The sequence below is a fragment of the Haliotis rubra genome, unplaced genomic scaffold (genome assembly GCF_003918875.1).
Source record: "Haliotis rubra isolate DU_JTF1 unplaced genomic scaffold, ASM391887v1 Scf49, whole genome shotgun sequence".
In the NCBI taxonomy this organism is placed as follows: Eukaryota; Metazoa; Mollusca; class Gastropoda; order Lepetellida; family Haliotidae; genus Haliotis; species Haliotis rubra.
In genome coordinates this window covers 3,093,711-3,107,076 of record NW_025767179.1, presented here as the reverse complement: position 1 = coordinate 3,107,076, position 13,366 = coordinate 3,093,711, and the positions used below count along the sequence as shown (strand labels likewise).

General features: G+C 38.9%; 1 protein-coding gene across 1 annotated transcript in view; it reads right to left on the bottom strand.

Moving 5' to 3' along the window:
- LOC124291311 (solute carrier organic anion transporter family member 2A1-like) overlaps positions 1-8,410 on the bottom strand; it is a 28,807-nt gene extending 20,397 nt beyond the window's left edge. Inside the window, exons 1-9 of the mRNA XM_046728283.1 lie at positions 7,814-8,410; positions 7,686-7,708; positions 7,166-7,252; positions 6,489-6,671; positions 5,763-5,927; positions 5,093-5,282; positions 4,609-4,738; positions 3,440-3,594; positions 2,086-2,150 (exon numbers count right to left, since the gene is read on the bottom strand). Coding sequence (XP_046584239.1) covers positions 2,086-2,150; positions 3,440-3,594; positions 4,609-4,738; positions 5,093-5,282; positions 5,763-5,927; positions 6,489-6,671; positions 7,166-7,252; positions 7,686-7,708; positions 7,814-8,265 — 1,450 coding nt within the window. The 5' untranslated portion in view covers positions 8,266-8,410. The remainder of the gene's footprint in view (positions 1-2,085; positions 2,151-3,439; positions 3,595-4,608; positions 4,739-5,092; positions 5,283-5,762; positions 5,928-6,488; positions 6,672-7,165; positions 7,253-7,685; positions 7,709-7,813) is intronic.
- Positions 8,411-13,366: the final 4,956 nt, after the last annotated feature.

Sequence of the window (13,366 nt, the reverse complement as noted above, 5' to 3'; positions counted from 1 at the left end):
AATATTCTACCAAATGCTTTAAGTTTTGTGGGTTTGAATGGTTTAATATGTGACGTTTTGGAGGAATTAAGTGACCTCAAACGCACCAGTCTTTTGAGAGAAGCACGAGTTATGAATGGCAACTTCTTGTTGTGAAGGATCAAGCATACACTCCAAAACGTCGTGTTATTCACAATAAAGAAGTTGACATCCATAAATCTTGATTTTCCACTTCTAAATGCAAATGACAAATCTTTATTTGGACCTATTAGTATGGCCTCTGGCTCTGAGAGACCATTTCACATCATTTTGTTATTTTTGTTTGTTTCATAATGGGACTTACATGTATGTTATCAGGCCAAAGTCTTAAACATTTTGTAGAACTGTATAATGACATTCTAGTCAAGGATCTTAGTTACTGGAGGTCACATGAGAGTTAATTAAGCTCAAGTAGTTCACCTAAATCATGTTTTTTGTTTCATTTTGCAACAGTTCATGTTAACACATGCTTATGTTGGAGTTGAATCTGAATGAATCACTGACATACAGTAACAATAACTACATACTGCATTGAAGTGCACACTGACCATGAAAATCATGTTATACTATTACCTGTATCGTTATGTTTGCAAAACTTTGTTGCAATACAGTACTTCAGTTAAACATTCTACACTAAGGCTCTATATTACTTTATTTATCTGTAAACCATTGACGTAAAGCCATACACAATGGGGACGGGAAGTCTGAACATATGGTGTAACAGCAACTAAGAAGATGATGTCGCACACAGAGAGCTATTATGAATTTATGATGTTCGCACTTGGACAGAAAGATTCCAGTCAATATATCACAATATTATTGCAATATCTCTTAAATTATTGCAATCGCGATATGAGAATCAGGGCAATATCCAGCCCTAGAATTTACAAACATTTGATGCATCGCGTATATATTTTGGATTATTTTCGAAAACATTTGGCTTTTCAGACTAAAATAGTGCTTGAAGTGCGACACGAAAACGTCTTGCTACATGCGCTGCAGCTTGAATTCGCGATCAGCGTAGGGCTGTAGGCGTCATGCACATAACTATATTACCTCTCTGTACCAAAGCACGTGTTTTGCAATATTTGCAATATAACCCTTTATACTCCTTGTAAAGAGCAGCCTGCACTGGCTTTATTGTGGGAGATCGATAGATGATATACCCTTACATATTCACATGAGTCAAAATGCGAAATCTATCTACATCATCCCATGCTATAGATAAAATTGTATGTTTTCCTGAACAAAAAGGTTATGTAGGACATTACTAAAGACAGCTAAATTCATTTGATAACAATTTATACAAATAAATGTTTTAATGGATTGATGAAGACGGAACCGTCTGATTTTACTTGACCGAAGGTGTGGATTTCTCTGGACTGCGTGAAACTGTTTGGAAGGGCCTAAGGGGATTCCCCTTGTGTTTAGAGTGGCTTCTCAGTTAAGCCACACGTTTATCCTATACACAACATGTTTGTTGGGTTTTTCTAATTAAAGGTCATGATGTAAATACATGCAAGGACAACATGACGTTACAGTTGGACTAATCTCTGAAACACTTTTCTTACGATATTGAATTGAACCAATTTGTTTTCATGATAATCAGCCTCATTAGAAAGAGTTAGTGAGTGAGTTTGGTTTTACGCCGCTTTTGCAATATTCCAGCAATATCCTGGCGGGGGACACAAGAAATGGGCTCACACATTGTACCTATGTGGGGAATCGAACGTGACGAGCGAACGCTTTAACCACTAGGCTACCCCACCGACCCCTCATTAGAAAGTTAACATGAGACTTCTTAAGCGTAACAACACATTTTAATAAATCAAGTCTCAATACAAGAGACATGCGATCGTGGACCATGTTCTTTCGCGTACGTTTGTATGGTCACTGACATTTGGACACTTTGGACAATTTTATTATCCACAGTAATACATAAACCCTCTCCTCATCGATTAATGCATTGTTGTGGAAATGTCTTAACGAACATCATACGGAAGTCAATGTAAAGCAACGTGGTGGATTTGGGGGTTGGTCTAGGTCAGAATCCGTACAAATACGTACCCAGAACAGACACAGAACAACTGTAAAGTCCCACTGCCATTGCCTTGTCTTTCTCCGCTACACTTCTGTTTTGAAATACAAAGCATTATTAGAGAAGTTTATAACTACTTCACTGCTTTTACCGAGAGCTTTAAAAGCTTTGACATGTACCTGTACTTTCAGTCTGAGTATATAGCACCATCACTGACCTTAATTATACACATCGTCTTAAAATATAAGTATAACAAAACGTGTCTGAACACATAACGGTACGACAGGAACTGTACATATCATGCAACTAAATATCACAGTGGCATCAAAGATGACAAAACAAATGCATGCTGGCAACGTTTCATTGACGTGTAAATGGACAAATGACAACAAGCGTGTCAATGTGTTTGTTTGTTGTTTACCGCCGCACATTTGGCAATATTCCAGCTACATGGTGGCGGTATGAAATAATCGTGTCTGGACCAGACAATCCAGTGATCAACATCATGACCATTGGTCGGCGCAATTGTGTATCACTAAATACCATTGAAAGACTTATCTGAATCAATGCTCAGAGATTTAGCAAAGGACACTAATTTCGCACTCGGCAATATTCCAGCTATATGGCGGCGGTATGAAATAATCGAGTCTGGACCAGACAATCCAGTGATCAACATCATGAGCATTGGTCGGCGCAGTTGGGATACGATGACACGTGTCATCTAAGTCAACGAGTCTGACCACCCGATCCCGTTAGTCGATCCGTTACACTTTGGCCCTTGAACCTTTCATGACGTGACAAAAATATAGTACCGGACGGAGAATGAAATAGCCTGAAGTTGTGTTGACACCACTAAAGTCAATACAAGCATATTGACACGTATGTGGTCAATATTGCTTTTTGGCTATAGAAATCATGTGTTTTGTTGTTGTTTCAAAGCCGCACACCAGCTATATGACGGCGGTCTGTAAAGCCATTGCCTGATATCACGGGCAATGACATTTATCGTGGAGATATTGAGGGCACGATATCAACCTTATTCATCAATATAATCTGACTACCGTATCCATTATGTTGTCTCATTGAGAATATTACGTACGTATAGGTATAAATACGTATATTTTGCACTACAACTCCAGTGTCTTAAATGTTGTGACCCTACTGTATGAGTGAGTGAGTAAGTTTACATCGCATCGGCAATATTGCCACCATATAGCGATGAGAACAATTTGAGTAATATTAAAAGTCTGTCTGCAAGGACAGTAAAATAGAATGTTCAACACCACAGCCTAGGTATAAAACAAACCAACTTTTAATAAAAACATTTTTTGCTCAGACTGTTATTTAGTATGACTTAAAACTAGGCTATAGACCACTCCCTACCGTATGAGAACAAGATAGCCGGGGACGATAGCAATACTTCCACTCAAAGCGAAAAGAGCCGTGGCCGCAACGTAGGGGTAGAGGTAGGGACACCCAGTGTCACAGAAGCTTGGGCTTACAGAACCGCCTCCAGCAGACAAACAGCCTCCGTAAGTCTGAAACAAGTTGCTTATATCTGAATATTTATTAACAGAGATTATTTATGCCAAACAATTAATATAACCTAAACGTTATTAATTTATGGAATGTAACTTGCAGAAACATGATCACAATCTAATGTTGTTCGCTCACACAATCACGAATTTGTTAGGGTTTAAGGTCGCGAACTAACGCGATTTCCATGAACGAATCGGGTGAAGGCGGCATGTAAAAGATACTGTACGTTTCCGCAATCTTAGGCCAACCAGAAATGACTTCCATTTCAACCAATGCCTCCCAGGTGTTTACCTGAGGTTCCAGCCTATTTGATACGACTCGATGGCTAACTATTGTACGCTTGTTTGTTGTTTAACTCCTCATTCAGCAACATTCCACTAATATTATTGACGGCATGTAAATCATCATTCCTGAGCCCGACACATAGTGAGTGAACAATACCCACTCTGTGATTGAATCCTAATTAACATTGACTCATCTGAATAGAATAACGAACGAAACGATTAATCTACTGCATTGAGGCTGTTCAATGATATAGGCATATAAATGTCACTTTCCACGGGTCTCAAAAACACAAACGCTGGATGAAATAAAAGTGGAAAATTAGCACATCCGTATTAGAACATGTGCTTCATAAACAGGTCGTTATAGAATTAAATGTTAGGATAAGAGGACATTTTGCCCAACAGGATAAGAATGATTAGGGAAAAATGGAAATTATTTTATTTTTTGCAATCACTGTGAAAAGAGTGAGTGAGTTTAGTTTTACGCCGCACTGAGCAATATTCCAGCTATATGGCGGCTGTCCCGATCCCGTTAGTCGCCTCTTACGACAAGAAAAGTCGCCTTTTGTGGCAAGCATGGGTTGCTGAAGACCCGGATCCTCACGGGACACTGTGAAAAGATATAAGATGTGTTTACATGGAAGTAGTTCACTCACCCGATCTATCTCAGTGGGGCAAAATGGATCATATCCTACCTCGACCTTTAAAAGAAACTTTAATAGCTCTTACAGTGTCAGTCTGGTTGTGACATCCCGCGTGACATGGCGAGAAGAACGTGACGTTACCTTTGCAGACCGGAAGAAAGGGGACGTTGAGACAGTCACATGTACTCGGACCCTCATCAAGCACAACCCTCTCTCTGAAGATGTGACAATATCAAACAGTTAATTAAAATGTCCATGGATACAGAACTTTTCTGACAGTGTAATTGTCTAACTATGAAATATCATTTTGACCCGTGAAGATACAGATTAGAATTGATCTTCAGTTACCCATGCTTGTCGTAAGAGGCTACTAACGGGATCGGGTGGTCAGGCTTGCTAACTTGGTTGACACATGTCATCGTGTCCCAATTACGCAGATCGATGTTCATGCCGTTGATAAAGACTCGATTATATACAGACCGCCGCCATATAATTTAATATTGCTGAATGCGGCGTAAAGCTAAATTGACGCACTCACTTACTCACTCAATATCATTTTGCAGACTCACTGGTTTCTCTGTAGCCCGCGTATAGTTTGGTTGTCACACCAAAATTGGAAGTTGAGGCACTGAGCAAGAGTAGCCAGAACGTACGTCCCGATCATTACTTTGAGACAACCACTTCTTTCTAACTTGAAACGCGTTGCAATGACACCTCCTAGAAACGTGCCCAGAATTGTTGTTATCACCACGATGACACCTAAACGATGCAAAAACGATATATACAGAAATGTAATAAAGCTATTTGTGTATTAACAGAAGATGTTATAATACTTTATGTAGCTTTTAAGAGTTAAGGATGTAATTAAGTAGAACATATCAAGGACGTTCTGATTTGCCGGTTGGGAATACAATTAAAATATGGCTATACACGGGAAAAGAACATACTCAAACGTATTCAATGATCTACTGATGGAGGAGACATGTGAAAAGTTATTGCCTTTGACTGAGATTCCTGTGGCATAATAACTGCCTCATGGAGTACATACTAAGACCATGTGACTCGCAGATGGTGAACAGGTTTGAACGCGATCATTCGATGGTGGGCATGTCTAACAAGTTAGCTATGAGAAAAAGATGAAGAACGGACATGGGAGCTGATGAATGGTTGACGTGGACCCCTCCTGGGGGATAATGAAAAAGAAGAGAAGACAAAAGGGTGATAATTCACTGAACAGACCTAAAAACAGGTTGGACTTCCATGCAGGGATGTTGAAGATTGTTTCCAGGTACTTGGCCCCAAATGAAATTAGCCCCACCGCAGCGATCGTTCCAGTAACCATGGCGAGGTTGTTCACAGTGTAGACCGGGTTACTCACCACCCTGAACAGCGACAAAGGCAAATCTGAAAGTGAAGAGAAGTTTTAACTTGAGAATAGGTGACACACACTTAAAGGAACTCGAAATTACTTTCCACTGTTACTTCTTCATATATCATGAAACTGTTTACTGTGATGACGACAGTCTTGACTTGTCTAAACATTGCACTATAGCTAATTATAGCTAATTATGGAACAGTGAAAAAAGAAATATAACCCCTGAATGTTATATTCTGGTGTTTCCGGTTAAGGTATGTACGATATGAGTTCATGTGTTATGTTGCTCTTCAGTCCCTCCATTTTAGGTATTAAAAGTTGCACTAACCTAGTTTTAACGAAAGATGAATGGGAATCTTTGACCGTAGCGTGAAAGATATCTCCCCATTATTTTCCGATGTGTTTATGTTTGGTCAATATTTAAGAACTATAAGCAAATGTATGTCAGTCTTCTTTTTAAGCATGTCTTCCGGAGCAGTACCTTTTACTTTGTCACAAAATGTTATTACAAATTGCACACACGAAAATTTAACGAAATATGAATGGGAATCTGTGACCGTCACGTGAAAGAAATATGTAATCCGGAGCACCTTTTACTTTGCCACAAAATGTTTGCTCCTTGTCATCATCTGATGGGACAAACTGTCGGCCTTTTATTTTCTTCGGGAAGAAGAACAGTGGCACTGCAGTGACAACCGACACACCACCGAAAACTAGGAATCCAAGCCACCATGCACCAATCCATCTTGGGTCCTGTGGGGTCAGAGACGTCGCTACAAAAACAGTAAGGCAAATACACGTAACATGTCAAAATGAGGATTAAACGGCTACAATAAGTCAGGATGCAGAAAATGGATACACGTAGACAGCCCAGACAGTGAATGGCACTTATCAAGCAAAGCGCTGCCTGGTCGAACCCACCAAAAACGTTTAAGTAAATATAGAGACTGCCCAGCTCTGCAGCCTTCTGCATAACCCAGAGTTTCAGAAGAGCTGTATTCTGGGCAGCAAACCCGGCTCCTCTCCCAAGGTCAGTAAAAAGACTGGTACCAACCCAAGGGCAGCAAGAACGATGGGCAACTTGGAACATTTCGTAAGACAGATTCGCATATTTGTTTTGTTGTGTACAAATGTTGTTGTTGTTTTAAATGATGGCGACACAGTTCAGGAATAACTTTTAACTTAATACAATCCATGATATATTGAATGCGGACAATCGAAAGTAAGACTGTACTTGTTTGTCAATGTGGAAATCAATCTTACTTACGAGACAAATCAACTGGGATTTGAGAAAAGACGCCTCCAAAAGAAAACGCCAACGCTGGTCCAAACATTGTAAGACATATAAGTGCCCCTGACGAGAGATAAGATGCATATAAAGAAGTGATATGACAAATAGTTCTTCCAAACAAACCATCCAATGTACGAAAATGTGCCTCCGTGTCCAAATTACTTTCTCGGTGTGAATCTCATAACATAGTGTAAGTAGCCAGTTCTTTACCAAGGCAGATCAAACAAACATTTGAACATGGGATTAAAGTATCATCGCATTATGAACACCCAATGGTTTAATAGAATTATTTTCTATGTTTCGAGTTTCAGATATGAAACAGGAAGCTCTGTAAGCAGATCGAAAAGTGAATGAACATTGCATGAGAATATGTTACTCTGCATATTGGCGTTGTCTAGATAATCTTGTCAACATGTTCGGAAAAGAATGGCTTACATGCAGCTCATCCTATTATAAGCTCATTCCATTACCTGAAAACGCACTCACTCACTCTTACCTAAAAGCAGCCCTGTTCTTTTTCTGTCGGCCACATTATTGTCAATATACTCTGATGACAGTGGTGTCCTGGGAGATTTAGCGAAGCCTTGCACCAACATGGCAAGTACCAGGAGCCAAAAGCCTCACCGATTCTTCTCGAGGGGTCTATCAGATCCAGCCTCACACGTTTCATTCTGTCTACTCTCCCGCCCAGACTGACTACACAGATACTTCCCCCCATCGCCAGCGTAAGAAGCGTTGGTGACATCATCTGTCATGCTGCTGCCTCTTGGCAAAGCCGAGGGATCCATGAAATAAAGCAGTCCACTGAGAACTCCCGACAGGGCATAAATCATCGTACTGACACCTAGCACTCTCGGGATGTGTCTCTTTCGGATGAAGTGGCTGGTGACCAAGACTGTGGCAAGGTAGCCGATATCATTGCAACTCAGTAGGGTTCCACTCGTTGTACTGTCAATGTTGAACACCTTCTCCAGTGTAGTTATCTGAGATGACAGATAAACCGTTATTGTTTGTAGAAAAAGGGAAGCAAATCCAATTGATATCGTGAAAGATCCAACTGTCCCACATCTTTGCATACAGGAAGGGGAACATGACCCAGCGCCACAAGATGTTTCCTCTTCGTCCGAATCGCAGATGCTGCCTGTAGCCTTTTTGTCCACTGTATTGTCACAGTTTACAGACAGTTCTCTCTGTGATGCTTCTTCTATAACGTTGGATGCCATCCCTATTCCCCAACAACGACAAATGCTTTAAATTTGTTATCAATCGTTTATAGCGTTGTATTTCTCATCGGTCCTAATCTGGGGCGGTGGGGTAGCCTAGCGTGTCAGGCATATAACGATGAGAACACATATAAATAGTTAACGCTTCTTTTCTGAACTAATCATTTGTTTTCAATAAAATAACTGATACGTTACCATGATAAGTTATCTATCAACATAATGGTAACGAACCGTGATACGTTAGCTGGGCGGTGGGGTAGCCTAGTGCTTAAGGCGTTCGCTCGTCAGGCCGGAGACCCGGGTTCGATTCCCCACATGCGTTCAATGTGTGAAGCCCATTTCTGGTGTCCCCCGCCGTGATATTGCTGGAATATTGCTAAAGGCGGCGTAAAACTAAAAATCCACTCACTTCGTCAAATCTAATCTATATTTTGCGTGTAGGTGTGGAATCGTAATGTCCATTCAAGGAATGACCTTCAACCTTCACTTTGTCATGCAGACAATTTGTTCCGTACCACAAATTACCTTTACAGGGCATATGTTCTTAAGAATGACATATGTTAAAAACATATCTATCTTAATGCACGTATATACTTACTTAAATAATACCTGTCTTTGCCGTGACGTTTCTCTTCAAACCATTCAGCGACGTTTTCCTGCCATATTTATAGCGCTCGATATTACTCAGACCAAGGTCACATTTTGATAATGGAAATCTAATAACTTTTTGTGCCCAGAATGTGTATGAGCTTACACAGCGTATACAATAGATACATCAACATCTATTACCCACCCTTGAGTTCAGGTATTCACAAATTGAAGTTTTAAAGTGTGAAATATAGAGTGTAATGAAATAGGACCCAATAACCAGTGGTCGCCAGATCTAGTATAAATTAGGTAAAATACATTGAATACCATTAATTAGAAAGTATAATTTAATGTCTTCCTGCATATTCTAAATCACCACATGTTACTATCTACGGTAACAAAAAACAGCATTGACAGTTTCTTTCAACTGCCTTTCTAATAATCACCATGAAATTATTCCAACAGAAAATCAATTTGCCCGCTGTATAGAAATGTTTTGCGTTATCAGCGAATACAACTAGGATTGTAATATAACGCCTGCTTTAGGATACGCGTACATGTTATGTTTGTTCCATTGTTGTTTACAGCCGCTCTCAACAATCTTCCACCTATATGGCGGCGGTTGACATTCGTCAGCATACTTGACCAGGCAATGTGGTTGGTCGCCTCTTACGACGAGTATTGGTAAAATTCCGTTGCTGAAGACTTCCAGATAACAATTCTAACCCGGATCTTCACGGGTCTACATTTTATTCAGCAACAATATGGAAGACGCCCGAATTGATGGCAACATACATGTAGGGACACAAAAATATAATTTAATGACGATTCTTTATAGTATGGTCATTCAGAAAGGAGAGATGTAATTAGGAGATAAACATCATGTGTTGGCTAACGACGTCGGTTCCAAATGAATTCCCGTGCTTCAAATACTCAATAACACCCGGAAATTGACCATGGTAGCATCTTGAACTGCTCATTTGTGACGCCTTTCCGATTTGACGTCACAATATGATTTGAATGACGTCACCACTGCTGACGACGCAACAATACAATTGTGTGCGATATTTGTACGTGTCAATACGCAGTGAATAGTCTTGCAATTTCCGGGAATCGAATACCATTCGATCACGTTCAAACAGGCAGATTAAAGAACACGATGACTTTTAGTTTACAATTGTTACCAAGTTCCTGTTGTATTTAATGTAAACAATTATTTAGGAGTGTCATCGTTTATAAAAAAAACCTTGAAATTTAATGCGCAAACAATTGAAGAAGGAACACATTCCAATTTGACAGCATCTTCGCAGAGAGAGACCTTTATTTTAATTGTGAATCTCTCGCGGTAGTAAAATAGGAGACAAACATACTTTGTTCTTCAATGCAGAGCTAGGTTACCTAGCGTATCAACTGGAAACTAGACAAGCAATCCATGATCGTTCATGTCATTATTTTTGTTCTTTTAATCACCTTAATAACCATTTGTCCATAACCATTAAACTGAAGCTAGAATAGTCATGAATCTTGGTCATGGGTTAGTTTTTCCACCGTATTCAGCTATTTTTCTATAATGATTCAGAAGGCGTTATAAGATGACCAAAAAAGACGTCACCATTTTCTTTGTATATGTAAAAACAATACGCACGATAGATATTGGCAGTGATATTTTTTTTATAATGCCAATGTAAGGCAAATATTAACGAAATCATAATCGCAAATTAAACCATGTCTAGCACTATTAATGTACGTATATATGAAAAGTTGAGGAATTCAGCATGACAGACCAGGTCTCAAGGCCATCTAACTTAAGACACAACAAACATACGACCGCCTCCGTGGTGTAGTGGTTAGAGCGTCCGCCCGGAGAGCGGAAGGTTGCTGGTTCGATCCCCGACCGCGTCATACCAAAAGACGTTAAAATATGGTACTTGTTGGTCCCTGTCTGGCGCTCGGCATTAATGGGTACAACAAGGACTGGTCGGCAATGTCAGTACAATGTGTCTGAGTGGGGTATTCATGCTTCACTGCGGCATGGTATCTCAGTGGGCTAGCACTATAAAACCAGCTTAAGTCTGGGCTAGTGCAAGCAGCCGCACATACACATACACACGCATGCACGTCGTCATATGAGCGAAATATTCTCAAGCACGACGTTAAACCCAATTTCACCTCACCTCAAAACAAGCATACAGTGAACATCCCTTTGTGAGTTCGCTGTGATCGATCAGTTTATGTACATGACCAGTATGGTGAAGTAATAGCGACTATTTTCGACATCGGGTTTTCGTCACGACGTGATATAACTGACGTACAAAATTACGTACCGTTAAAAGTGCATTATTTCTGTTAGTATGATATCTTATATTATCAGTGTTGACATGAATAGACTTCAGATGCAAGACAAGACAAGACAAGATTTTATTAGGTCAAAGACCAATACAATATATATATATATTGAATATTTGCCTGTGCACATGGCGATGTACGTATATAAAGAGAGCAATCACATTGTTATTATCATTATAGCCCAAGAGTGAGGATATGTATGGACGATTTACAAAAATTCAACTTTGTTTCTTTCATTTAAGATATGATAAATACACTTTGCAGCTTTCAGTACTTCAAAACTGTTTTCACCTTTTAACAATTTGATAAACTTAAACATACTTATATTTTCCAATAAAGTATTACTTAAATGCTGTTTACGTATTTCTCGATATTTTGGACAAATCAAGAGTACGTGGTACTCATCTTCTATTTCGTTAGTACAAAAGGGACATAATCTATTGGCAAATGGGATTTTAGGCACACTCCATCTTCCTTTTCAATCATAAGCATATGTGAACTAAGTCGGAAACGTGTAAACGCAATTCGGTACTTCCTAACATCAATATTAGTTAAATATTTCTCGATGCACAGAGTTTCCTTAATATGAAGATACAATCTAGTTTCACTTAAAGTTGATAATTGATGTTTCCACATTTGAGAATAAATGTCCTTAACCCTTTGCGTAAATTCTCTCACAAAATCACAACTTTCAGGAACATATTGGGCAACCCAAATATAGCCAAAACCAAACCTGAAGAGCGTATCTCTCAGTAAACTTGCCCAGTTTTCAACATCAGGGTTCTCATTTGAACTATTCAATAATGAATTATACATCAAAACTATATATCTATCTGGTTTACTTCTCAAAATCTTAAGCCAATATTTGATAATCCTGACAAGACGAATAACTTTCAAAGGAATGTACCCAATTCTCCATATAAGAAAGTTGATGGAGTTGACATTTTGACATATAATATGTGTTTCATAAATTTCAAGTGTACCTTTTCAATAGCATTAGCTTCCATAAAGCCCCAAACCTCGCAACCATATGAGAGAATAGGAGAAACAACTGATTGGAATAACTGATACTGAATATCTGGAGTAATGTACGCATTATCATTGAATATATTGTACAATGAACCAAGTGCCTTCAAACCTTGTTCTGATAAGATTTTCTGAGCTTGTGAAAACTGCCACCTGTTGAAAATATTAAACCTAGATATTTAAAATTATTGATTACCTCAAGAGGTGAACCATTATAGGACCATTTTTCAGCCTTGCCTTGTCTACCCCTTTACGAAAAATAACAACCTTAGTTTTTCGGTATTTATGGTCAAGCCCCATTTCGTGCAGTAAGTAAACATCCTATCCAAACCGTCTTGTAAACCTTTAACACTATTGCTAAAGAGCACCATATCATCAGCAAATATCAACAGAAGTAAACGTACATAAGAAATAACAACTCCCAAGTCATCAATAGAAGAAAGTTCTTCTACTATATCATTAATAAATAATGAAAACAAAATCGGCGACAGATTTTCTCCTTGCCTGACACCAATAGACGACATGAAAAAAGTTTGAATGAATATTACTGGACAGCCTCACACAAGACTTAACCCCCTCATACATACTTCGAACTAGAGTTAGAAGTTTTGAACTTATCCCAAGCTTATATAATTTACACCAAAGTGCATGTCTATTTACATAGTCAAATGCTTTTCGATAGTCAATGAATGCACAATATAATTTAACTTTATTTTTAATTGCAATATTAATTAATCCATGTAGAACAAATATACAGTCAACAGTGCTGTAATTTTCTCGGAAACCGGCCTGTTCTTCAATAATTACACTATATTTTTCACACCAAGAAGAAATCCTCAAGTTCAAAATACGAGTAAATAACTTGCTGAAACATGACAGTAATGTGACGCCTCTATAATTATCCGGTATTACCTTGCTACCCTTCTTATGTATAGGAACGATAACTCCTTCAGTCCATCCTGATGGGAAATACCCTGTTCTAAAAATAGCATTG